General features: G+C 41.6%; 1 protein-coding gene across 3 annotated transcripts; it reads right to left on the bottom strand.

The window, feature by feature from the left end:
* Positions 1-408: 408 nt before the first annotated feature.
* On the bottom strand, positions 409-25,799 carry zmp:0000001167 (protein phosphatase 1 regulatory subunit 12A). Of its 3 annotated transcripts, none has more exons than XM_061675998.1 (25): positions 25,441-25,799; positions 18,601-18,731; positions 18,368-18,486; positions 13,511-13,667; positions 13,277-13,421; positions 13,107-13,181; positions 12,908-12,987; positions 9,894-10,099; positions 9,669-9,778; positions 9,388-9,582; positions 9,212-9,294; positions 9,032-9,121; positions 8,806-8,907; positions 7,633-7,737; positions 7,464-7,554; positions 7,237-7,374; positions 7,044-7,146; positions 6,863-6,966; positions 6,733-6,792; positions 6,624-6,646; positions 6,490-6,544; positions 6,281-6,385; positions 4,829-4,879; positions 4,582-4,632; positions 409-1,410 (listed from the first exon to the last, which is right to left on the bottom strand). In XM_061675998.1, exons 1-25 carry the CDS (start codon positions 25,714-25,716, stop codon positions 1,324-1,326), a joined length of 2,742 nt encoding a protein of 913 aa, XP_061531982.1. In that variant the 5' UTR covers positions 25,717-25,799; the 3' UTR covers positions 409-1,323. The 3 variants fall into 3 exon arrangements, with proteins under 3 accessions (XP_061531982.1, XP_061531983.1, XP_061531984.1); XM_061675999.1 differs by having other exon boundaries at positions 9,894-10,075; XM_061676000.1 differs by lacking the exon at positions 4,582-4,632.
* Between the last annotated feature and the right edge of the window lie 1,917 nt (positions 25,800-27,716).

Genomic DNA, 27,716 nt, shown 5'->3' with positions numbered 1-27,716 from the left:
AGAGCGCCTTCCTTATTAGGAGCTCAGCTTGTCTAGTCTGCAGGACAGTTGTCCGTTGCTCTGCTCTCAAATGAGATCCAAACTGATGGATTTGCAGGCACTAAAGCTTAGAAGACACCAAGCCTCCTCACGTTGTCTATCATCTGCAGATAACACTTCTTTGTCACCAAACACTATAAATGCATGTTTTCTTTTCTTTTCGAATGTTGGCTCCGATGTGACGGTATGCCAGTCCTCTAAAAAAAGAACAATGCACAAAGAGCGTGCAAACACAAGACAGCCGTAAACTAGGAGACCACAAATTACAAGGGAGCAACATGATGACACCATGTTAGGGAATGGAGAAAGAACTCCATGTTGATGCTTGAGTCCTTTTTATGAACATTTCAAACAAGGCACTACACTCCATTTGAGGTGCAGACATTTTAATATATTAGAAAACCAACATGTGAAGGAAGGCTAAATGGCATTTTACTTCAAAAAGGGTATTATTAGACTAATATTTATACACATATACTATACATAACCATGCTCTCTTGGGAGAGAGGAATTTACAACTAAAAACTATGACATTTTTAATCAATGATAAAAAAACATTCATAGCTTAATAGGCTTCGACTGAACAGCCATTTTGTTTTGCGCGTCTTTTATTGCTTTGCGGAGAGTAAAGTGCCGTGACCTGGCTTTGCGGTCTTTTCATTTAAGAGCATGGAGTGAGTGAGTGAGTGAGTGAGTGAGTGTGTGTGTGTGTGTGTGTGTGGTCACAAAAAATAAAAACCTATATGGGGGTAAGGGAGGGTGCATAGGTGGAGAGGTAGGTGGGTTCAAACACTTCCATGTGATGAGAAAACAGCTTTTGGCTGAATCTTCGACGAAATCTTTCCTGTTCGATATCACGAGAACAGGACGGCCAGTCAGACAAACTTGTGAATGTGTGACGCAAATGTGTTCACAAAAATTAAATACCAAGTGGGAGATTTCAGACCGTTTGGCCTTGTGCTCTCAGGGGATGTGCATCAAAAGATGTATAGGATGCACACATAGGGGGGTGCACAGCCAGTCCAATGAACAATCGTGGTACAAAGTGGACATTTTGGCTTCTGTGGGACCAGTCAGTCACACCAAAACGCTTCCTGTGACAAACAGACAAGGCACACAAAAGCCACTGCAGCTGTTTGAAAGGCATCACAAGCCTAGTCAACGTTCGGCTGCCCCCTCCTCTTGCTCTTTGGCTTGGAGAGGAATGTGTGTGGAGGGATGGATGGAAGGAGGAGGCAGAGAAGAAGGAGGGTCCCTGCTTTCTGCGTCCCGCCCCATCTCTGTCTATTTGGAGAGTTTGCTGATGACACGGATCAGTGCTCCATTCTCATCTTTAAGCCGCTGGTTGTCTGCTCTCAGGTCAACCAGAACCTGGAGATAAAAAGTCACATTCATTACTATCAAAGTACCCGAACCCTACTCACAAAAAGTTAAGGTTATTTCGCGTTTGGGTAAAATCTCACGATGGACAAAAAAACATTATAGATACAGTGCCGTGAAAGAAGTATTGGCCCCCTTCTCAAATTCTTATATTTTTGCATAGTTTCCCCACTTTAAGATCAACAAACAAATGTAAATAGACAAATATAACCCAAGTGAACCTAAAATGCGGTTTATAAATGGTGAGTTGATTTACTTTGGGGGGGGGGGGAAATATTCAGTTACCTGGCCCTGTGCGAAAACGTAATGGCCTGGGCCCCCTAAACCTAATAAGCGGTTGGGCCATCCTCAGCAGCAACAACTGAAATCAAGCGTTTTCTATAACTGGCAATGATTCTTTGCCATCTCTGTGGAGATATTTTGGCCCACTCTTCCTTGCAGAATTGTTTGAATTCAGCAAAAATGGAGGCTTTTCGAGCATTAACGGCCTTTTTAAGGTTATTCCACTGATTTTCAATCGGATTAAAGGCTGGACTTTGACTTGGCCACTACAAAACCTTCATTTTTATTTTATTTTTATTTTTTTTAAAAGCCATTCGGAATTTGACTTGCTGGTGTGTTTTGGAACGTTATCCTGCTGCAGAACCCAAGTGTGCTTCAGCTTGAGGTCACAAACTGATGGCTGAACAGTCTCCTTCAGGATTTTCTGGTAAAGAGCAGAATTCATGGTTCCATCAATCACAGCAAATTGTCCAGGTCCTAAAGGAAAAAGCAGCCCAAGACCATCACACTTCCACCACCATGTTTGACTGTTGGGATGATGATCTTCTTCTGTAATGCTGTGCTACATTTACGTCAGATCTAACGAGACACACATCTTCCACAAAGGTCAACTTTCATCTCGTCAGTCCATATATTATTCCCCCGAAAGTCCTGGGAATCATCCAGATGTTTTTTTTTTTTTTTTTTTTTGCAAAAGCAGGTTAGTCTTTTTGTTCAGCAGTGGTCTTCACCTTGGAACTTGGAAAATGATGAGATCTTTGCCCAGTCTCTTCCTTATTGTTGTCATGAACACTGACCTTAACTGAGGCTGGCGTTCTTTAGAAGTTGTCTGAATTACTTTGTGGCCTCCTGGACGAGTCATTACTGTTCTCTTGGGATAATATGTGTAGGCCGGCCAGTCCTGGGAAGCTTCACCACTGTTCCATGTTTCTCCATGTGAGGATAATGGCTCTCTTTATGATTCGCTGGAATCCTTTTTACCCTTTCCAGACCTCAACCGTTCTGGAATTTCTTTGGATTGTCATTTTGTTGCAGACCTTTTGTCTGACTTGATTTTGTCGGGACAGATTCTGTTTAAGTTATTTCTTGATTGACCAGGTCTGGAGGTAATCAGGCTTGGGTGCGATCAGTGAACATTAACCAAAAATTGCGATTATTCATGATTTAACAAAGGGATAATTACTTTTTTTTCCACACTAGGCCAGGTAACTGAATAGTTTTTTTTCCCTTAATGAATGATATCACAATTTAGAAACAGCATTTTTAGTTTACTTCTGTTAAATTTGCCTGATCTATACATTTAAATTTTACCGCACTGTATATCTTAATAAATTTGTCTCAAAATCTAAATTTAGTTAAGTAATTCAATTCAAATAGTGAAATTCATTAGAGATGCACTACATATATGTAGTGCATGATTTGTTTTATTATGTATAGTTTTGACGATTATATCTTACAGCAAATTAAAACCCACAATACCTAATATTCAGGTTTCTAGAGATGGTGTAACAAACAAGAAATCAAAATGATTTTGAATGCAGAAATTAGGAAGGAATTTGGCATCTGAATAGTGTTTAATGAAATGACTGAAATAAATCAACTTTTCTACCATATTCTAATTTATTGAAATGTACCTGTATAAGCTTAACCTTAATACTTTCAATGCGCTCTGTTCAATGTATCAATTCTTTTTACGCAAGTTGCTGTTCTCTAACAAGGAGCTGAAAGGCAAAATTCACAACAGGATGTCCATTTCTCTTCCTTTCTGTGACTCTTCCATTCTTTCTGGCGAAATCGGCTGTTGACACCCATGACACTAAGCTCGGTGACCACTTCCCTCTGAGAGCATCCTGTTTGAAATGCAACCTTGCAATGGCGAGGTACTGCTCATCAGTAGTTGGATGTCATCTTGGTCTAATGATGTCAAAATGTAAACAGCATAAGAGGTTCTAAATACGCATTCTAATTGAACCTGGAAATCTATTTGTCCAGTCTTGATCAAACACTTATGAATTTTGCCGTTCAGCTGCTTGTTAGAAAGCAGCAAGTTGTGCAAAAAGTACTGAACCATTTAACAGGTGGATATATACATTGTAAAGGTTAGAGGTCAAATTAAGTTCACCTGTAAAAGGTTACACTGCACTGAAATTTCACCCGAAACAGAATATCCTTAACGTTTTGTGAACAGCGCATTTATTAAAACAGCTTTTTCCCAACATTGTGTGATTGAATGCTTTAATCGTGTAGGCAAAATAAAACTCTAAGCAATTTCATTGATCATAAACACGCACGATATTTGGTTGGAAATAGCTTTCTGATAAATGTTCTTTGCCTTTAAATTTGTACATTTTTTTGACTAGCACTTTTGGATCCCAGGGAGGTACAAAAAAAAAAAAAAAAACCCCCCCATTGTTCATTGGATTATTTTGTATTTATGGCTCAGAAGTCTTTTGTATCTGAATATATTTTACTGTAATTATGATTTTAACACTTTGTTAGCATAGGTTATTGACAGAGATTACTTATTTTCAAACACATTTTAAACAAACTAAACATTTAAACATATTTTTGTTATAAAAAAGATGCCTTTGTGATATAGGAAGACTGCAATTTGTGCAACATAGTGGGGGATTACTGATTATTACATCTGTGAAGAAATAATTTTTCATTCAGCCCTTGTGTTGTATCTCATATTATGGGATGGTTGCAGATGTGTAGTTGTTTAGGCACGTTCAAAGTACAACTTTAAGAAAGCAATCCGTACTATAAAAGTATATGAAATTCATTGGCCGAAAGTCATGCCCAACAATGCTGCTGAACGGCACACACTAAAGCAAAGCTAACCAAGTGGCAGCATGCAAAGCGCACACGAGTGCTCACCTTCAGCTCCTCCTCCAGCTCTGCCATTCGCCGCTCCAGCATCCTGCGGTCCTATAGTGTCAGGGGAACACGGAAGGAGGAGTGGTATAGACGAGGGGCCGTAGAAGTTGAGTGAAAGGGAGTGAGGCAAAGTGGTTTGGGGGGGGGAATGGCGTGTCAAGAGTGAGAGCAGGGAGGTGGCAGTAGTGAGGCGGAAGAAGCCAGAGAAACAACACAACAGGTAAGAACATCAGTGAAGATGCTTTACCTTTCTCTCGAGGTCCAGCAGGGCTGAACAGTCAGTGAAGCGCTCTTGTCTCTGGAACACAACGAAGTCAGAGCATAAACAATGATATAAGTGAGATCAGAGTCAGACTCAGTGATACATAATTAATACACAAGATGGCATTTTCTAACTGCAGTGGAACCTCGGTTCAAGAAGGACCCTCTTCACGGGGCGGGGGGAATAAAAATAAATAAAAAAAGATTTTAAAACAAATGTGGCTTGGGAACTTTGCTTTAGTTCGCAAACAGTCTTGGCATCCATGGGCAACGCTCACTTGTGCTTTCTCTCACAGCGTAACTGCATCGTTCTCGCCATGTATTACAGGTATATCTCTTGTTTTTTGCTGTAAATTAGCCCTTAGTATGGCTCCCAAGAGAGAGAAACTGAAAACAGCAAGTGATAGTGCCATTAGAATCCCAATCATGTTACTGTTGGAAAAAAAAGAAGGAAATATAACAGCACAATGATGTTTGTGTTTCTGCAGTTTGCTTTGGCGAAATCTATCACCTGTTCCATTCATCGGAACAAAGGAAATAAAAGCAGCTGTTGCGGCTACAGGAGTAATAGTTTTAACAACGAAAGACTTCAAATTATTTGTGCCAGTAATTATCCACAACTATAAAAATCTAAAATGCAATACTGGACAATTGTGTTTATTTTTCATTCATTTCTAAACTGTACTTAAAAGGAAAAAAAAACAAAAAAACTATGCAAATGGAATGAAGTTTGTGAACCAGGGCTCCACTGTAGAACTGAGCGTTGTTCTTAGTGGTACGTTCCCAGTGACGGTTCTGGTGGGGGGGTGGGTGTCATTGCCCCCATTAAAACTGTGTCTGGACCACCCTGTGCTCCCCGCCTTCATACAGTTACAATACAGGGAGTATCATATGCCGAGTTGAAATAGTCCCTAGTCAGGTTTGAATAGAATAGAGAATTAAAGTATACAGAATACAATGAAAGAATGTACTCAATACAATAAAATGACTATTAATTGATACAATTAATAAATTCCATGAATAAATAAATACAGTGAAGCAATTTAGACAATATACTGTTTTTAAGTGTGTGGGCACGCTCATGCGTGATAAGCGTGCGTGGGTGGGAGGGTGCCGTATGTGTGAGCGTGTTAAAAACTGTGCCCGTCTGACAAAACCCCTGTGGCCAGCCCAGTCCCCGCAGTAAAACTGGTCTCCAACTGCCACTGCATGTGCCATAAGTCATAGTCTACAATAATAAACTTGGTGGGAAAATGCCCAAAAGATGAAACGCTTACAAAAACTATAGCATTTTATTGAAATGTGTCATGCTAGTAATGCTTGTATGTAGCCACCCAGCATTGTGACAAACAGCTAGGAACATATGCGGAATTGCCTCCTGACAGGATGCTAATATTTGAACCTCCTTTAGTGTGGTGTGTGTTTTGTGCATTGGTACCTGTGTGGCCTTTTCTAGATCCAGCCGTGTCTGACTGACAATCCTCTGCGTGTCCTGCAGTTGAGACTGCAGCTGGCTGTTTTCTCTGGTCACCTCCTCAAACAGCTGAGTCCATGACCAAAGAGGGTACCGGTATAAGTGCAATAATAATAATGATTTAAAAAAAAAAAAAAAAAAAAAAGATAGCGATACATAACTTGTCTACTGACCTTTTTGAAATCCTTGCTCTCGCAGCCCTCATTACAGTGTGCACTGGACCTGAGTCTACAAGGAGAGTGCAGGTTAGAGACATCTATTGTAGCACTGACAGGAGGAGGAAACATGTCAAAAGTATGAGTCATACCTGGAACCCAAGAGCTGGTCTGACTGTAAACAGAGGAGACAAGGCCGACAAGTTATGAGCGGTGTCTTAGGTTATGGGTCCGTTGAGACCACAAATAAAGTACACGCACCTGCGGATCTAGCCGGCTGCCCGAGAATTCTTCTTCTCCGCTGGGATCATTGTCATCAAGCTTGAGATGACGCACAGTATTTTTCAATAAAACCCTTTTCAGTTGCTATTTTATCAAGATCTAAATATACCTCCCCGCTCCTCTGAGCCTTCCTCCTGGCCCGAGCTTGTCTCCTCTCCCTGCGCTCCTGGGCCCATCGCTCAGTCTCGCTCTCCCCGACACTGGCCTCAGTCGCTGGAACAAAGCCAGTCGCAAGTACTTCAACAGCGAGTTGAGGAGTGTGGTTAGCAAAGACAAGTGGCGACGTCTACCTCTCCTGTCGGTGGTCTGAGGCCGTGGGGTGCCGGCGGGCTGCGTGAGACCCAGCAGGTCAGACTTCTGCAGGCTGGCTATCCGAGACCTCCAGCTCACTTCCTGTAGACACCAGTTTCCACGGCTTTGTGAGGTCACATGACAACAAAAAGCAACATTCAACGCAGGCCTACGACAAGAAATGCAGCTCACCCCTTCCTCTCCCTTCTTAGACTTTGCTTCTCTCTCTTTCTCCTTCTCATCTTCATCCTTCTTTTCGCTTGCTTGGTTGTCCTGCTTCATGGTCTTCATGGTCTTCTCAGCTTCCTGCAGATCTGTCAGCGTCACCCCCTTTAAATCACAGCAAGACGTAGCAGCATTAGACTCCACGGCTGGAGATGTTATCACCGCATTCTGCGGTCTTCTGAGATGTGATGTACCTGAGTGGAGCGACGAGATTGCCGTGCGTGCCGCGAGCGAGCTTTCCTCTGTGCCTCTGCTTCCTCATCCCGAACTGGTGTCAGATAAGATCTAAATGTGCCAAAAATCATTTTAATCTAGAACGTAGCATCAAGAACATTTGTACACAAGATTATTGTGTTGGCTCACTTGCGCCGCTGCTTGGTCTCGGATTCAGGGCCGGTTGTGTTCTGAGGGTTGGCGCTGGCGTCCAACGCTGACTGATGAGTCTTCTCAGCCTGTTCCTGAGGAAGTCTACATATAAAAAGGTCACGACATTATTCTAAGGCGGAAGATATTTCAGCTTTATCCACAAGTAGATGGACACTTCCGGGTCCAAAAGACCCCCATCAACTGTGGTCCTACACATGAAAATGTATTTGCAGCCTGTCAAGCACGAAATAGAGCAACAGGTGGTGCTATAACTCCTAAACGTAAGGTCATTTTAGCTACTTTTCACATCTTAACCCATGTTTAAAATGTGAGAGTCCCACACATGGTAGTCATCAAAGAAATAAAAGAAGCCAGGCTAACTGTTAGCCTGTCTGGCCTCTACCGTGAATCTCAGTGGAAAATTCTTATTTTTATTCTGGTCAAAGACTTTGGAGACATATTCCACAAACACAACTACCAGTGGCTCCTCTTTTTGTGTCTTGCAACAGCACAAGCTTTGGCCGCTTCCTAACTTGCTATCGTTCTGTCCGTAGCAATCAGTCTGTGGCTTCAGTGAACTTGATGTTGAACACGCACAAAAGAATTTGCTATCGTGAATATTGACATTTACATTAACGATTACAGACTCTGACTATTTTCTAGCACACCCCACACCAAAGGCTAATCGCTTATGATATTCTGTTAGAGACATCTGCGAATCGGGCCTTTAATCACAAGGGAAGCAAATGCTCAAATTTTGTCTGATTCTCAAAAAGTGTGCGCCCTGCTTTAGAAGCTTTTGATCAAACTTCAATACAGACAACAAATGGCCAAGGTCTGTGTGAAGTAACCTACTCCTCATAATCACACTTGTGAGTTAAAACAAACAGATAGTTTACACATTGTAACATTATACAAGATATGCATTTCCAACAAATATATTGAAACTCCTCTGCAGCTGAACAGGACCAAAAGGAACAAAAAACAATAAAACAAACTTTAATGGTTACTTTCTCAGCCTACACTTTTGAAGAGTCTTCATTCTGGCCAAAAAGTAGTTTTTTCAGTAACTAACAGTTTGCATTTTATAAAAGAAAAATACTAAAAGAGGCATAGAAAAATTCTATGCATTTTAATGTTTTTGTGGCCTAAGAAAAAGCGAATACACACCTCTGTGCCAAAGCACTGTTAAGGCGACTGAGTCCAGATGTGCTTATTCCTGTGCTACCTGAGTTCATGCTGGCTTCATCCAGTCTCCTTCCGTAAGAGGAGCTGTGAAGAAAACCATAAGATGACCTCTTTAAACAGAAAGACACAGAAGACGCAATAAAGTACAGCGCTGCCAAAATAAGCACAAACAATGCACACAAATACAGGTGTGGCATCCATGACCGACCTGCGAGGCAAACAGGGGTTGGAGCTAGTGAGGTCATTCCCTGATTGGCTGTGAAGGCGACGGGTGTAGGATGAGCTACGACTCAGCCAACTGATAAGAATCAAGGTGAACAAGGGAACGAATGCGGTGAGAAAAGCATGCTGGTCACAAATGCAGGAAAGCTTTAGGGCAGAAGCTGACCTGTTGGAGTTGTCAGGGCTACTGTCTGGAATACTGAAGAGTCTCCTTGTTGGAATAGGAGGAACTCGGGCAAGTCTTGGCTCCTGTGAAGAACAGATGACGGGATTTACTACCAAAAAAAAAAAAAAAAAGACTGCTGTGCTTAGATGGACAAAGACTGAGTCTGCGTTTCGTACCTTGGGGTCAGTCTCAGAGCTGAGACGGGGACTGGAAGCGGAGCGGGTCATCCCCAGGCCTGACTCCGGAGGCTTGTTCTGGTCTGGGCTGGAGTCAGTCAATTCAGATGAGGCCAGAGTTACCGAGCTGCCTGCCTTCCTCAGTGATGTCCTCCACGAGCCCGGCGCCTCGGTGGCTGGGGTTTTTCCTGGTTCCTGTGGGTCAGTCGAAGCTAGGATTGTTATATTGGTATTTTTGTGTTGCAGTCAAGACATTCTGATAAGAATGACACCTCATTTACCTTTTTGACTTGGTTTGCAGCAGTGCCTGCTGGCATGGAGGTAGGAAGGAGGCTGCTGGTGTTGCGTTTGTTGTTCAAGTTATTTATGATCTCTCGGTTTTTTGCTTTCTCTGAAACCAGGCAAAAGTCAGGGATTATGTAAATCGTGAGATACTATATAACAAATCAACTTCTAGCTCATTCAAAATATAACAGCACTTCTCATTCAGAGACAGATTCTCTCACCAGACTCAGCGTCACTCTCTGATTCGCTCTCCTCCTCTGAGCTGGAGCTACTGGAGGCTTTCGGCTGTATTTGTGACTGGGTCCGCGCGGTTTGGCCTTCGTCCTCCTCGTCCTCCGCGGGGCTGCTCTGCAAGGCAGGTGGCGGGTGCTTCTCCCGCTCATGGAGGCAGATTTTTTCCTTACTGCTCATGCGCGAGATCGAAGTCCTTAAGGCCGGGGGGCAGGGAGCGAGTGTGACACAGGTGGCATGACAACAGCTGATCAGTTCCATGTGCAACCAATTACAATTACACTCACCAATCAACACTGGAAAGTGATTCCAGTGTTTGTTTTCTAAATACATTAAATGTGTTTCAATTGCTGAAAATGTGCAAGAATGAGAACAATATAGTGCTGAATAGCTGGGATATAGTGTTCAACTCTTTTCCCCCATTTCAGTTGTGTATTTTTTTGGGTGTGGCTAACACCAAGCCCGAGTACACACTTGGCCTTTCTAGCATGAGTTGGCCCATCCCCTCTATATAAGCATTGCGTGCCTTCATTCCATCAGTGGCTATTCGGCGCAACTGCCATATCCCTTGTACCCCCTTAGGGCCTTCCACTATTCCCGAGGAATAGGGACCAAGCCGTGCTGCGATTGGCGAATTTCTGCATATAATTGACACCCCCTAAAAGTGATATAATTTGTGATAAGGGATAAAGTTGTAATTGCCTATATTAAAATAAATTGAGACCACAAATATACCAGAAACTATGATACTAAAACACGTTAATAGCATTTCATACACTTACAAACAACTTTAAACATTGCTGTACAATAAAAAATGCAGTAGGCCTACTTTAAAGTGCAGGAAACAGCTTAAAGCAAATCACAAATCTCTCGCCGGTGTCTGCTTTGCTTGCTCCGTGTAGTTGTCCAGCACTCACTACATGACCTCAAACACGAGACTAAACACAACGCAACCGGACATCTTAACTGTAACTTCCGAACTGTTTTCCCAAAGTACAAACTGAACGTACATACTCTAAACATTATTTTACCAAGAAAAAAAAACAAAAACATTACATCATAGAAAATTGCGAGTAGGTGGCGTTTTCTGCTGATAAGGAGGGTTATGTTCTGAAAAGTAATCCACATAAAGGTGAATTTGCGATTGCCGAACCATGAATGTGCGTGGGTCGACTATAATTATAAGTTGCACCATTTCTACCACTACAGTTTAGCCATCAAGTTATGGCTAAAACCTGAAAAAAGGAACCTTCCCTGAAGTGTAATGGGTTGTCTAATTTGGGCAACAACGGCAACATTATGCAGGATGTATTGTCAGCGACTTCAAAAGGCTAGTAGAACAAAGCAAGTTCAACCTGTTCCAGAAATATTAGCTGACTCAACCAAACAATACAATCATGATAAAACACTGTCACAGCTGTGGTTAGCATTAGGACCAGTCGACCCAGGTTTGTGTACATGTTCACATGAAATATATATGATATGATGCATACAGGAAGATTGGGTGCCACATACGTCACCCAGTGTGGACAAATCACATTGCTTAAAACATTTAAAGCAATAAAACACAGACAAAACTTGTGTCTTGTGATGTGGGAAACTGGCTGTTTACAAACCATTATTTTTGACTGAACAACAATGCATCTCTGCATACGATGAGCTTACATTTTCCAATGTATTGGTGAGGCTATTTTATTGCTTGATCTGTCTTGAAATAAAATGAGAAATAGGATACAATTAAGTCCCACTGAAAAGTGAACCATACTCAAGAATCATATGGACAACCACAAAATCAAATTTTATCAGGGTGTCCAAACTTTAGCAAAAATAAACTGAATGATGCTGGTGGCAATTTAATATTCCTCCCCGTTTTTTTAATAAATATGCTAAAACCAATCCAATGTAGGTCAACCTTTTGTTTTTCTTTTCTATGTGGCCCCTAATCCTCCTTTGTTATGTTCTGATGTGGGGTCATATTTAATTTAGTTTTTACAATATGCGGCAGGGCCAATAAAAAATGAGCTGCGGGCCAAAGCCCCCAGACTGGACATTTGAAAATCCCCACCAATATGGTGAATTCTCAAGGAAGGGAACATCTCCGTTGTTCTGCTTGATTGGTCAGTCGTGCACGGTCACAAACTGCAAAGAACTCGACAGTTGTGATTTCCCTCTCTATTTACTCCCGGGCGTTGTTCATTGCCATCAGGCCAGCTGAAAAGTTGAAGTCAAGGCAGCCGCAACAACGATTGTTAATAATGTCTTACCGTGACATACAGCCACTCATCCAACGTGCTAAGAGGGCTAACTTCAAAATAAAAGCTTCATATATATTACTACATTGTACATCAATGCCATTTTAGGCATTTATTTTGAAGTTGGCCGCGGGGCACGGTGCTGTCCCTTAATGACGCCTCAACCATGCGTTCGCCCCCTAGTGGCTGGCTGACTCATATGCAGCAGTGCCCACAACCTTGTCAGCCAGCCATGACGATCAGGATAATTTTATCGTAGCATTGCATTTTCCATTCTTTTCAATGAGAAAGATTACCTCAGTTTGTAAACAGAAGTCATGGAATGGATTACATTTCTAAATAGGGGTCTCTTTTCCAGAGAGATTATCACAATGTTAATTATTGTGGTTTCAATTTGCAGTGGTGTTGAACTACACTGGATCATAGTGAAAGGTGTTTGTAATATTTTGGCTACCGTACATAGCTATGAAAGGGGCAAGATAAACAACATTGCCAACTAGCAACCACAATAACGCAACAAAATATAACAACATATTGTTGACTCAATACCTCTTTTAAGTGTCAATCAAAACTCATTATCAGTAAAGTTAGCATTTTTGATACAGCTCGTATTGATCTCATTAACTGTGCATGTGGACCTACTCTTGTGGTCACTGAGCATACCTGCATGTAGAATGCGGTTACTCTGGTTGATTTTAGGTTTGTGCCCGCACAAAGGCACGGCAACAAGCTGATGGACAATTGGCACTGACCTGCGTGTGCGTACTGGTACTGTGGAGATTTGCAGGCTTGTCTCGATGACAGGAGTCTGTTTCTCTTTCTCTGTGCGTAACTGAAGAGAAATATAAACACACATAAACACAGAGGACATTCAGACCGCTTGCATTATCAGTCATATCAGGTTCATCTGACAGAATAGGAGTTGTGTAGCCTGCGCGCGGGCACACTCACAGCATTCTGTTTCTTCTGCAGCTCCTCAAGTGTGTCCACTAGGTTCTCATCTGCTACATCGAAAGGTGTTTGGCCCTACAAGGATATTCACAGTGCAGGGTGGGTCCTAAGCAAAGGCTTCACAAGACAAGCGACTTAAGGCCAGGAAAGATTATTTGTCAGCAGCTCACCACGTTGTTGACGGCCCTCATATCGCACATGTGGTCTGTAAGCATCGTGCACACCTCCTCCTGCCCCCAGTGAGCTGCTGCATGCAGGGGCGACCAACCATCAACATCCTGGCTATCCACATCCACCCCACATTGTAACAACACTCTGGTCCACGTGAGACAAAGGGCAAGACAGATAGTGAAGAACTCAGAGGGACAGAAAACAGGTTTTGCCCCATACAATCAGATTCTCACTTTAAAACTTCGATGTATCCTTTGGCTGCTGCAACATGCAAAGCTGTTGCCTTCGTGTTTGGGTGAGGTGTCAGAGTGCCACCACTGTCTCGCATCGCCTTGGCATCCTGAAGCATGATCCTCTCCTCCTCCTTTCGGGCCTGGTCCACATCAATTCCTGTGATGTGAACATGAACACATAATTGAGTACAGGCAATGACTGAATCGATCCTTTTTCAATAACAGTTATCCTCTTCGGGATTGCAGGGTGATGAAGCCTATCCCTGACTTTGGGTGAAAAGTAGACTACACATTAGTGGTTGCCAGTGAATCACATGGCATATAGAGACAAACCCCTGTATCATTAGTGACTTTCAATGACCGACTTCTCTCTTAAAACAGAACTGATGCTAAAAGTGGTGAGGTCAAGTCATTCAAAGTCCAGTACAAAAAGAACAATAGTAACTACTCCAAGAAAACATTTTAATCATCAGTTGCCTCTTCAGGCTACCAATGCTGTTACTATAAGGTCTCACACAAGAGCTGTACGAAAACTGGTGTCTGTAAAGGGGCAGCAGCAGCAGCAGCAGCAGTAGTAGTAGTGGATGCTGGACAGATGCTATGGCAGCGCTGCCAACCTATAAAAATTAACTCCCAGAACAATTGGTCTGAATTTCCATATTTTCAAAATTTTGTCAAGAACATTTGCGTGCGACAGTCATAAATATTGAAGCCATGATTTATTAACAACTTTGATTGTCATTTTAATGTTGTCATTACAAGAACCTCGTGATGGCGGACGCAGTTGCAGCCTGAATCAAAGTACCAGTATCTGAGATTTCAATATTCCATCATCGGAAATATCAGTGTCTATGGGTTAATTCACCTTTACCAATTCTGTTTTCAACCATGGGGGGGGGGGGGGGACCAAAAAACGCAAGTCCATTAAAGCAGTTAATCAGATCTCAAACATCAAAATTAAAACTCACCTCTCAATTTTGAAAACAAACAAATAACATTGCTGATAGATTTAATTGGATAATTTATGTATGGACAATAGTTTTGGTGTCTATTTTGTGCAATGTACTTCTTGTACATGTAAAGTAAGAATGAGAAATGTAATTACATCTCTTATATGCTATTTATATGACATATTTATAGTTGCTATACCCACAATTGCTGCTGAAACGATGCAAATTTCCCCATTGGGGAATAATAAAGGTTATCTTATCTTATATTACAAATATTTATCAACATTAATATACTTCTAACCTGCCCGCGTTCTGAACTAACATGTACATTGATGTACTAATTAATTTCCGGTTCAGATGCGCCGTTCTGTGTGGATGTGTATTATTTTATATTTATATCTCGAAACGCGTATTAATTGACCTCTTATTTTGTTGTTCAAAGTAGAGTTGGGAATCTCTGGCAGAAGGCCGATTTGATGCATATCTAGATACACAGGTAGCGAGTCGCTTCAAAAACGACATCTTTACGGGCAGAACGATCCGATTCGATTCAGTATGGGAGCGATACGATTCTCAATTCGATCTGGTGCAGAAAAAAATTTAAGAGTTAACATTTGCACGTGTGGTAATCATAAAGAACCTTGACTTGATTTAACCCAGTTCTATAAAATGACATTTGTCTAACCTTATTTTTAAACATGTACAGTAAAAGAACCCTTAACCCCGAGCATTGTTGCTTTATGGCATTGTAAAAATTTGTAATAAAAGATTATATTTTCCCAGCTCTGAGCTCACAGCTGGATGAAGTGGCTGGGGAGAGGGAAGTCTGGGCGTCCCTGCTAATGCTACTGTCCCCGCGACCCGACCTCAGATAAGCGGTAGAAAATGAATAGATTTTTTTTTTTTATCTCAAATTAATTTAAATAGACCACAACAATACAACAATTACCGGGAATTGTGAAGACTCTCTCTCCACAAACAATATTTAAAGAGCCATGGTCGGTCTCGCACATCGTGCCCCTCAAGCTAGGACTACCACTGCACACACGCACTACTTTTTAAAAAATGTTTTATTTTTGCTACTCGCTGAGCGCTGATTGACTTTTAGAACTTTTAAGTCGTGATGACTAGCTTAGTTCAACTGGCAATTGTTGTGTCAGATTCGGGACATACCTGGCTGTGTCCACTTGGTAGTTTCTTTTTAAGGTTGCAAAGTACCAACTCGAGCGTAAGCAAAGCAAAGCAAATTTATTTATAGTGAGTACGGAAAGTATTCAGACCCCCTTAAATTTTTCACTCCGTTATATTGCAGCCATTGGATAAAATCATTTAAGTTCCCCCCCTCATTAATGTACACACAGCACCCCATATTGACAGAAAAACACAAAATTGTTGAAATCTTTGCAGATTTATTAAAAAACTAAAACACCACACAGCCGCAAGCCAAGGTTACAAAAAACATTCTGCTGCACTTAAGGTACCTAAGAGCACAGTGACCTCCATAATCCTTAAATGGAAGACGTTTGGGACGACCAGAACTCTTCCGTAGAGCTGGCCGTATGGCCAAACTGAGCAATCGGGGGAGAAGAGCCTTGGTGAGAGTGGTAAAGAGGAACCCAAAGATCATTGTGGCTGAGCTCTCACACTTTCCCTGAACTTAACCAGCGGCCATTTGAGTGGTAAAGCAAGTCCTGGTGATCATAATCAGTTTCTTCGAGAAACTTAAACTGATGATGCTGAAATGCCCTCGCATGAATAAAGTTAAGGACTGGCTTTACTACATGGTCAAGCTGCAGTACAAATATACACAGTGCTTCCTGGTGGATTATGCAGGGTAGGAATCTGTCCATCCACTGTCAACACCGCTTATCCAGTTCAGGGTCACGGGAGCTTATCCCAGCTGACTTCAGGCGAAAGGCGGACTACACCCTGAACTGGTCGCCAGTCAGTCACAGTGCACATAGACACGGACAAAGCCCTCAGAATAGCGGGGGATGCCACCCATCCGTCACACAGCCTCTTCAGTCTGCTGCCATCAGGCAGGAGACTGCAGAGTCGGCGGGCCAGGACTAGCCAACTCAAAGACAGTTTTATTCATCAGGCTGTCAGGAATCTGAACTCTTAGCCCCCTCTGCCCCCTCTACCGCTTCTGTCCTCTGCCCACCTGAACTCTGTGATGCCCCGCAAACTTGTAGATGCGCGTGCACACACACACACACACACACACACACACACACACACAAACACACCAGCCACTTTAGCAGCATTTGATTTGGTTTTTGTCATCTAATTTATAAATGTCTTATTGCCTCGGTTCTCTGACCTTGACTATGTTGCACACGTTACCTGACCTTTGATATTTGCACATTCAATGAATACTTTTTGTACTGTATATACTAGTTTAGCTTTTATATTGATATTATTTGTACTGCCTTTTGTAACACCGCCGGCCCTTGAGTACTGTAATTTCAGATTCGGGACATACCTGGCTGAAGAATTGACAGTAAAAAGTACCTTGTCAGATAAAGGTGTTTTGCTGGGCCTGCAAGCTTGATTTTAACCGCTGAGCCGTAGCCATCAGCCATCGTAGCCTGCATTGATTTGTTGTTAGCATAATCAGCAGGCTTGGTAGAAAGTGACAGCTGATGTTGTACTCCTAGTAGTTTGCCCACACCTGGTCTATAGCTTGCTAACATGTAAGCGTCCAGTGTTCTTAAAAAAAATAAAATAAATAAATAAATAAATAAATTTAAAAAAAAAAAAAAAAAAGACTTACTTAATGGCTGCTACTTTAAAAGCTTTATGAAACTTGCCTGACTGAAGTGAGCAATTGATTATTTGCTGCAAATTGGCTAGCACAGACTTCGCAATAGCTTTGAAAAAGTCAGATGGTATTGAGTCAAGACAGCTCATTGATGGTTTCAGCTGCTCGTTTACTCAACAGTTTTTTGGTCAGCTATCAAATTCTGACATGGTGGTTGAGTTTTTCCTGGGTTGCTTAAAATGTAGTATCATTTTATCATTTTGCTGATTTGTGCTGATATTTAACCTAATGGATTTTTTCACTAAAAACCCCGGGCGCGTCAGCTGCCCCCTGCGCCATTGTGTTCCACTAACGTGTATGTGTTCACTGTGATGGGTTAAATGCAGAGAACAAATTTTGTGTGCATGCATGCATGTTAATGATAATAAAAGATGATTCTAAAGAAGCAAATTCAAAAAGATGATTCTAAAGAAGCAAATTCATTGCATTTATCTATTGTTAGGTATTCTGGATATTCTGGAGCTATCAGTTTCAGGAGGGGGACAGGGGGGTGGGGTGGGGGTTGTAAGCTTGTCAACCACATCAAACAGAGAGCGAGTATTGTTGAAGTTCTTACTGGTGACTTCAGAAAAGTGTTGCTGTCTAGCACTGACTAACCCTTGGTTAAAATTTCAAAGACTTTGTCTGTAGAGGTCATAGTCAATTTGGAGTTTAGTTTTTCTCCACTTACGTTCTGCTTTTCTACACTTTGATTTAGGTCTTTACCATCATTTTGCTTCTCCAAGGCGTTCTAGGTCACCTCATGATTGCCGCAGTTTTAATATGAGCTACATGACGTAAAAGTGGACCACGAGGAGTTGAGAAGAAAATTACACAGCCAATATATTGCTGGTGCTCAGATGCAAGTGTATACTATCATAATTTGTTTATATATTCAAATACTTTTCAAGGTATTATGTCAACCTAACACTGAGACAAAAAAATCAAATTGGCACATTTCACAAGACTGTGTCAGCAAACATTTGGCAGCAATGCATGGACAGAAGACGAGGCATTATTCTCGATAACTTTTGTGATTGTCTGCTCTAACTGCATCAGTCCAGCTTGATAATATAACCACATCGTTTAATGTCAGCACATCACCTTGCTTTTTGATTTCTGCTTTCAGCAATCTCTCCATGGGGTCCTCCGTGGCCACGTCCAGAGGAAGGTCCCCTTCACTGTTCACCGCGCCGACGTGGGCACCGTGTTCTATAAAGTACCTTCAAAAAGACATGCAAACAAGTCAACAATGCGTGAAGCTCAACAAATTAATTGCCTGTAAAGGAAGTCCTCTACCTTAACGCAACTAAAACAAATATGGGTACAAGACTCACTTGGCAATCTGTATGAAGCCACAAGATGCCGCGGCGTGCAGAGGGGTCCAGCCCTCATTGTCGCCCGTGTTGACGTTGCTCCCGCTCTCCACCAGAAACTGAACCATCTCTGCATTCTCATCGATACAGGCCTGCCAGAGGCCAATAAACAAACATACAATGCTCTGTTCGGAAGATACAGAAGCGTCTTTGTCAAGAATATTTTAGTTTGTTGTTAGACGAAAAAAAAAATAAAGACCTCTATAAGAATCATCTTAAGCACAAAAACAATCTGTGTTCTGTCTATTTGTTGCATCTACGCCCTACTAAATTGGCTGCTAAAAGCCCTCGAGTACATTGCAAAACAGGATGCCGCGAGAGTGAAAGGACAAATCTATGTCGCTGGTTTTCCTTAGGCCAACAGGATGGAGAACGTCATACCATGACACTGAAGTCTTGTGTTCATTGTCACTAATATTTGCAAATGAAAAATGTAGATCCGGCCAGGGCAATGTTGTAGCAGTGGCTTGTAAAAGCATCATTTTTGATACAGCTTTTATTTAATTACATTAAATTGTGCAGATGGTCACAATGTTGTCCGGTTGTACTGTGTACTCATTTGCCACTGCTCATCTTAATTCAGTATATGGTAAAATCAATAATACAAATAGCGATCATTACTATTTTTGCAAAGGCAGAATTATGAGGAATCTCAATGTCATTAGATTGTGCAAGTCTACCTAATCTTGCAGTTATGCTTGTAGTTCTTACTGCACCCTCTCTAAATAACACTTGACTGTCCACTTCTAGTTAGATGCATTTAATTTGCTGTGTACTGTAGTCTGCAAAAAGATAATATCGATACCGTTACATTTAATCAATTGTAACAACTATTTGGTGAATAATGTGACAAATCAATTTGGTGATGAAAAATTGCTCTTCTAACATCTGAGACTTGAGACCTATTTGTTGCTGCAAATCAAAATTAAGCTCACGCTCCAATGTAACTTTTATTCTCCTGTCTTATCTAGTCTATTTTATTTGAACTCAATTTCATTTTCTGCCTCTCATTATTTTATGTTCTGTAATACAATCTTTTGTTTTCTTTAGCCCTTGAATTTGTTGTTTTGTTTATAATGCCCTGTTGTGCATTGACATTCTCTCTGGATGCCTTTTATAAAGCACCTTAAATTGGTTTGTGTCTGACACGTGCTTCACAAATAAGAATACCTTGCCTTGAACCCAAAATCGTCTGGAAACAGTTTTGTACATTTTGCCTGTCCAATGGGTCAAAAACACAGGAAGCCACTGAGTTGCACTTCCACTGATTAGGATAAACTGCCTCAACATCTGTTGAAGGATTTTGATTTTATTTTTTTTTTTTTTTTGCCAGATAACATTTTGTCAACATTTCATAAATATGAGTAATGTAATAGTGGCAACAATCCATACAGTCTGGCCTAAGCGGCTGGCAAACTTGAGTTTTAGTTGACTCCATGTGTTGTCAGCACTCAAAGCATGAGGCAACAGCTCAACGTGTGTCTAAAAGCAGTTATTCCAAAGCAGTGTTGACACCTTTGAACACACTATCATGTTGGCGCTAAGTTGTGACCAGAGGAGTGTGGTAACGTGCTATATTTACTGTGCTGCAATTACTTGGGTAACTTTTTGGATAAATTGTAGTCGTCAGAGCAGTTTGCAACATACAGTTGACTTTAACTTGAGTATTTTTGGTAAGAAGAAAAGCTACTTTTACTCCATTCCGCTCACTGCTTGTATTTTTATCTAAAAGGTATACACGATCTACAATCTTTTTTGTTTTGTCAGAGAAACCTGTCAAATCCAACATAACGACTAGTAAAGTTTGACTCCATTTCACCAATCAAACGAAGCTAGGCAGTCACATGACTGCACAGTCTCCGTGGCAGTGCAACTCCGCATAGAGGGAAGCTTTTCAAAGTGACTCATTTATGTACAAAAACAATAGGTATAAAATCTACATTTACCTTACAGATAGGCTCTAGCTCACCCGCAACCTGAGTGAGGATAAGCGGTATAGAAAATGGCTGGACTATGAAAAGAACAGCTACAGTATATCATGCCCTGTCATTTGTGTGTACCTAAAATGGCAGCATTTCACCTATAAGAACACCAGTGGTTACTGAAGAAAACTATAAGAGGCTCTCTCGGTTTGTGTCACATTGGAATAAAACCAGCAACTCAACCATAGCACGACGACGAACACTGGAGTTCCTCCGACCCAATCAGAATGTATGCACAGCACTGAAGGTAAAGATTAGGCTTTACACTAAGGTTTTTTGGGGCCGATCACTGAGTTTAAAAAAACAATCACCGATCACATCCCAAGATGGAGCAATGTGTCTATTTAAATGACCTGTTCATTTACTGATATACTTGTGGACTTAATTGCTCAAAAAATTATATTTACAATAAATAATGTATCTTTGTTCCTCTATTTATGCCAGTGAGGCATAGTGACAGACAGAACAAATGAACATCTGTCTGGGTCATTCAAAAACAGTCACGGAGTAGTTCTGAAGCCACTCCTTCGGTATTTTAGCTATGTGCGTAGGGTCATTGTCTTTTTTTAATGTGAACCTTCGGCCAAGTCTGAGGTCCTGAGCACTCTGGAGAAAGTTTTTGTCCAGGATATCCCTGTACTTGGCCACATACATCTTTTCTTTGATTGCAACCAGTCTCCCTGTCGCTGCAGCTGAAAAAGACACCAACAGCACGATGCTGCCACCACCATGCTTCACTGTTGGGACTGTATTGGACAGGTGATGAGCAGTGCCTGGTTTTCTCAACACATGCCACTTAGAATTAAAGCCAACAATTTCTGTCTTGGTCTCATCAGACCAGAGAATCTTATTTCTTACCATCTTGGAGTCCTTCAGGTGGTTTTTTTTTTGTTTTTTTTTTAGCAAACTCCATGCGGGCTTTTATGTGTCTTGCACTGAGGAGAGGCTTCCGTCGGGCCACTCTGCAATAAAGCCCCGACTGGCGCAGGGCTGCAGAGATGGTTGACTTTCGAGACTTTCTCCAATCTCCTAAATGCATCTCTGGAGCTCAGCCACAGTGATCTTTGGGTTCGTCTTTACCTCTCATCAAGGCTCTTCTCCCCCAATTGCTCAGTTTGGCTAGACGGCCAGCTCTAGGAAGGGTTCTGATCGTCCCAAATGTCTTCCATTTCAGGATTATGGAGGCCACTGTGCTCTTAGGAACCTTAAGTGCAGCAGAATGTTTTTTTGTAACCTTGGCCAGATCTGTGCCTTGCCACAATTCAGTCTCTGAGATCTTCAGGCAGTTCCTTTCACCTCATGATTCTCATTTGCTCTGACATGCACTGTGAGCTGTAAGGTCTTATATAGACAGGGGTGTGGCTTTCCTAATCAAGTCCAATCAGTATAATCAATCACAGCTGGACTCCAATGAAGGTGTAGAACCATTTTAAGGATGATCAGAAGAAATGGACAGCACCAGAGTTAAATATATGAGTGTCACAGAAACGGGTCTGAATACTTATGGCTGTGTGATATTTCTGTTTTTCTTTTTTAATAAATCAGCAAAAATGTCAACAATTAATTTTTTTTCCCTCTCAATATGGGCTGCTGTGTGTACATTGAGGTAAAAAAAAAAAAAGAACTTAAATTATTTTAGCAAATTGGCTCCAAAATAAAGAGTGAAAAATTTAAGAGGGTCTGGATACTTTCCGTACCCACTGTATGTGGAGCCTCAAAAGGTTAAGAACACCGCCGATAAGAACACCACAGGTTGCAGTATTGTGTGCAGTAGTGTCAAATGCGTGGGGTGTGGGTGGGAATCGTTGACGATTGTGCAGTCCAGTTGTTGGTTGCAAATGGCTGCAATATAACAAAAGAGTGGAAACATTTAAGGGGGTCTGAAAACTTTCCGTACCCACTGTAAATAGACAAAAATAAACCAAGTGAACTTAAAATGCTGTTTTTAAATGGTAAATTCATTTATTAAGGAAAACAAATATTCAAAGTTACCTGTGGAAAACGTAATTATCCCCCTTGTTAAATCATGAATTCATTAATTTTCACTAATCACGCTCAAGCCTAAAATGGGCATATGAAAGTTAAAATATTGCCCAACAATATCACTTTATCTTTACAAAATAAACTCAGGCAAATTCAGCCTCAATAATAGCTCTCAGGCAGAGGTTATGAATTACAGTGGCTCCGGACAGTATTCACAGCGCTTCACTTTTTTTTTTCCCCCTTAATAAATGAGATCACCATTTTAAAACAGCATTTTAAGTTCATTTGTGTTGTATTTGTCTGATATTTTCATTTGTTTGACGATCTTAGACAAAGTAGGGAATCTATGCAAAAATATAGCAATTTGAGAAGGGGGCCAATACTTTTTCATGGCGCTGCATGCCAATTTCCTTAGATGCCATTTCGCATTACATTTTAGCCTGAAGCTAGCGAAATTTCATTTGATGCAATGATGTTTGATTGAACATTTTGGTGTTTGTATAGCACTACTGTCATGTGGAATCACTTTTCAGGAAACCAAAAAAAAAAAAAACAGCCATTACTGAGCCAATAATGTATTGTCAAAGAAAGCAAGCAATTTTCAACACTTTACAATAGTTTACAATTTGTAAAAATAACAGACTGATCAATAGTATAACTTGGTGAAGAAATATGGCAATGTTTGTTTTTTTTATGTCAGTTTTACAGTAAATTTCAACTGGGAGTGACAAATAAACAGCTTGAAGCAAGCACGCTTTGCTTCTTATTTGGAGAAACGTGGCAGTGAGGGCGAGAGTAGGCTCTAAGGAATCCTTTAAAAAGTTTATTTTAATAAGTTTAAACATTTAATGAATGTGGGAGGGGTAAAACAAGAAAAACATCTTTATTATATATTTAGGTCTCGCTCGCTCTCGAATAGTCACCTTTTGTGGGTGGGACATATAAATGGGGGTTCACTTAGAGCAGTAACTGAGCATGATGACGTATTCTTACATCTCAATTGAGTTTATTGCGCGCTTCAGAACGCCGTATGTCAGTATTGTCGTAAACCGAAGACCTCCGGTAATTTTCTTGCAACCATTCTGCAACCCGCTTTTGGGTCCAGACCCACCAGTTGAGTATTACTGGTCTAAAAGACAACATGAGCACCCTCGCTGTTGCTCTTTAGCAGCTTCTCACTGCAGCCACACGGAATCTAGTCCATCAGGCCATCTTAAGCCACCTAAGAGGCTTTACTTTTGGGCTAAATCACAAAGCTGTTGCAAGTCTTTGTCCTTATTTATATTTCCAATCAAGCCTGCCAGTTTGGTGTATCGAATAAAAGACCCCCAGATGAGGCAGCAGAGCGAGTAATCAGGCTGAATGAATGAACAGAGGGTACTTATGGCAACCTTGTATGTTACGAGTGGGGAAACGCACAGCCTCCTTCCCTTTCTCATCAAATGACTCATTGTGGAACGCGCCTTTGACAACAGCAACTCCTGCTGTTGGAGAAAAGTTTTCCATTTCCTCATCTTGAACTCCCAAAAGTCCCCTCTGTGGAGAATTGGTGAGCGGGGGAGAAGGGGGTGGCAAAGGAAAGAGAAATGGCGGAGAGGACATTAAGGCTTTGGATGGAGGGGACGGAAAATTTGGAGTGCACACAACTATATTTAATTCTGGTCGCTCGGCAACTGATGAGCAACACTTAGAGAAAGGGATGGAGCGGAGTGGAAGGGACCACACTGGGTGACGCGTGTGACTCAACCAAATGAGGGCACGTTTGCAGAATATTGTTGGCACACAGCATCTGCACCATACAAGTCAATCAGGAGGCAGGAACAGCGCTTTTAACTCCAAGCATGACATCAACGGGTGCACGCAGGCCAGCAAATATGGGGCCGGAACAATCTTTCAGAGTGTGCAGACAGCAAAATAGCAATTTTACAGCTAAATCCATACTCGTGTGGAGACTTAATAAGGTTATCGGTGTGATTATGACATGTTGTATGGTAGGAAAAGGGGAAACTGTATCACTGAAGGCTTGTCTGACAGTGAGGATTTGCAGAGTGCCTCAGGAACAGAATACACAAAGCAGCTTGTGTTTTTTGGTTTTAAGAACAGGAATTCTCATATTGCAAAAATACAGTTGAACGAATAGAAATACACAAAGTATTGTAATGTAGGCCTACGTGTTGTTTTGGAAGATATAGCTGTGTTAATTGAGACAATAGAGCAGTGATGCCCAACCAGAGTGCGATATTATCCAATTTCACATACTGGGTCTGAAAATTTGTTCTTTTATATATATGCCAGTGATGGATAGCGGCATGCAGAACAATTAAATACACTCCCATTGGAGGGCGTAAGGTACATAATTGACCTGTGTGCTCACTTTTTGTGACATTCTGGGTTTGATGGTGTGCCGTGAGATTTTTCTAAAGTAAAGTATAGTTTGGGTAACATTGCAGTAGCGTAAAAAGGAGATTTAGGTCAGCTGATGAAGAAGGCCATTGAAACCAATCAGCCAACACGGTCCATTAGGACCTTGTGTCCAAAAAGCGCACACCACACTCTTATTTGCTATAAATGTGAGATTAAAGGCGTCACCGTGAGACAAAGTGTTTCCAGCAAAATCATATATGGCGTCGCTAATGACAAGTTTTCTTTTTGTTTGTTTCTTTTTTGAAACACAAACGAAAGAGAACAAAGTGATGGGCTCCAGTCCACTAGCGGCTAACGGAAATGTTTCGATTAGCTCCGCTCTATCATGTCCTCTCTTTTCATCGCGCGCTTTAATGTTCACTCACCACTTTGTTAATGTTCCGATAAAAGTTTCGAGGGTGACTCCACCAACCTGGTGGAGCGCTGTCAGCCCGTCTACGTTGGCGTGGTTGATGTCAGCTCCCTGGCGGAGAAGCGCCGCCACCTCCTCTCGGTCCCCGGCGGAGCAGGCGGCCATAAACACGGCTCCCTGGGCGAAGCGGACTCTCGGCCGCCGTGTCCCCGAGCTACTCGCTGTATCCCGAGCTTCCGAGTCAGTCTGGTCCGTCTCCGAGCCCAGCCATCGCTGCAGCTGATCCTGCCGTCGCTGTTTGGCAGCTTCGGACCGGGACTGGTCAGTGGCCGCCATCTTCCCTCGTCTGTCCCGGACCAAATCAGCTCATAGTGCGGGAGAAGTTGCTTGGGTTGGAAGCTTCTCTCGGGGTGCGCCCCCTGGTGGGTAAACGCTCCAAATGAAACTGTTCAACTTCACCACAAATTTATGACTGAGTGGCAGTCAGGTGCTGCATTCAAGACACCTCGGAAATTCATAAATCCAGATAAAGGGTGTTGTACTTTCTCATTTGTGTGCCACTGTATTTGAGTATGATAAAAGAGTGTATCATGTTACAGTATTATTATTATACATTTTATCCTCTTTTTATCTGCGAGGTGTTGCGTACCTTTTGGTACTTTTTACTTGCCACCATTTTAAGTTTCTCCAATTAACCACAAATGGATTACACTTGCTCTAGTAGGCTTTTCATGAAATTGTTTTGCTTTCGAGCAGAAGCCTGAAGTTTTTGTTGTAACACCGACTGATATTTCAGACTATTCATAATCCTTTTCACTAGTCAAAGTCCCCAGTTCCCGCCGAAGAAAAATGACCCCAAAGCATGATCTGTCCCCACCGTGCTTCGCTGCAGGTATGGTGTTGTCTTGGTGATGAGCAGTCTTGTGTTTCCACCAAACATAACTTTTGGAATTTGTTCAGCCTTGGTTTCATCCAACCATAGCACATGTTCTTACATGTGTTTGGGAGATTCGGTTACATAACCTGTGTTTGTTTTTACAAATCAAGACTTAAGAATTAAGAAGAAGAGTAGAAAGTACAGATATCTGTTTTCAAATATAGCGAGTAAATGTCAATAGAAAAATAAATGCTCAAATAAAGTACAGATAAATTAAAATGTATTTACAGTAATCAATTATTCCTACGGTGTTACTTCCCACCACTGGTCTTAAAAATGGTCGGCAGACGTTGACAATCAGTAGAGCTTGACTTATGACTGAAAGAAATGTTATCAAATATATTTTTTTTAATTGTCAATCGTCAATACTCTATGTACAGTATCCAGGACATCGAGAAGAATTGTGCTGTTTCTCTCGAATACAAACCCCAATTCCAATGAAGTTGAGACATTGTGTAAAACGAACAGTGAATCCTCGGTTTACGAATGACCCAATTTATGAACGTTTAGGTTTATGAACAATTTTAAAAGAGAAATTACTTCGGATTACATACTATTTTTGGTTTATGAACAGTCTTGGCATGGCTGATGAAGGAACTTTATGCTTTGTCTCGTGCAGCATAAACATCATTGGCTACGTGCTTCAGGAATCTGTTTTTTTTTTTTTTTTTACCTAAAATGGCTTCCACATGCCACAATGCAATGCAAAAGCTGCACTGCATTGTGGGAGGTGGTGGCCATTTAGGGCTAGCAGTAACCACAGTGAACAATAAACATTACTGCACCCGAAAAGGCTAAGACAATAGTGCACAGTGATTCTGCTAGCGAACCCACTGTTATTTCATTATCATACATTGTTTTCACTTATTTTTATATTTATTTATATGATTTATATAACAGTCCGGATGATCCTTTTCTTCTCTGGCTGGGAAGACACGATGTCCATGATTTCCAAAACAATTTGAAATGTGGACTTGTCAGACCACAGCACACCTTTCCACTTTTCGTCAGTCCATCTCATCTCTGGGTGTTGTGTTGTTGTGTTGCTTTCGCTTTGCATGGTAGAGTTTTAACTTGCATTTGTGGATGTGGTGGCGAACTGTGTTAACTAAAAATGGTTTTCTGAAGTGTTCCTGAGCCCACATGGCAATATCCATCCATCCATCCATTTTCAACACCACTTATCCCGGTTAGACTGGCGGGGCGCTGGAGCCTATCCCAGCTGACTTCAGGCGAAAGGCAGACTACACCCTGAACTGGTCGCCAGTCAGTCACAGGGCACATATAGACACGGACAACCATTCGCACTCACATTCACACCGTCACTGAGTGGGAACTGAACCCACGCTGCCCACACCAAAGTCAGGCGAGTGTACCACTACACCATCAGTGACACATG

This window comes from Phycodurus eques, chromosome 5 (assembly GCF_024500275.1).
Source record: "Phycodurus eques isolate BA_2022a chromosome 5, UOR_Pequ_1.1, whole genome shotgun sequence".
In the NCBI taxonomy this organism is placed as follows: Eukaryota; Metazoa; Chordata; class Actinopteri; order Syngnathiformes; family Syngnathidae; genus Phycodurus; species Phycodurus eques.
The sequence above is the reverse complement of the archived record's forward strand: the minus strand, read 5'-3'. Positions and strand labels throughout refer to the sequence as shown.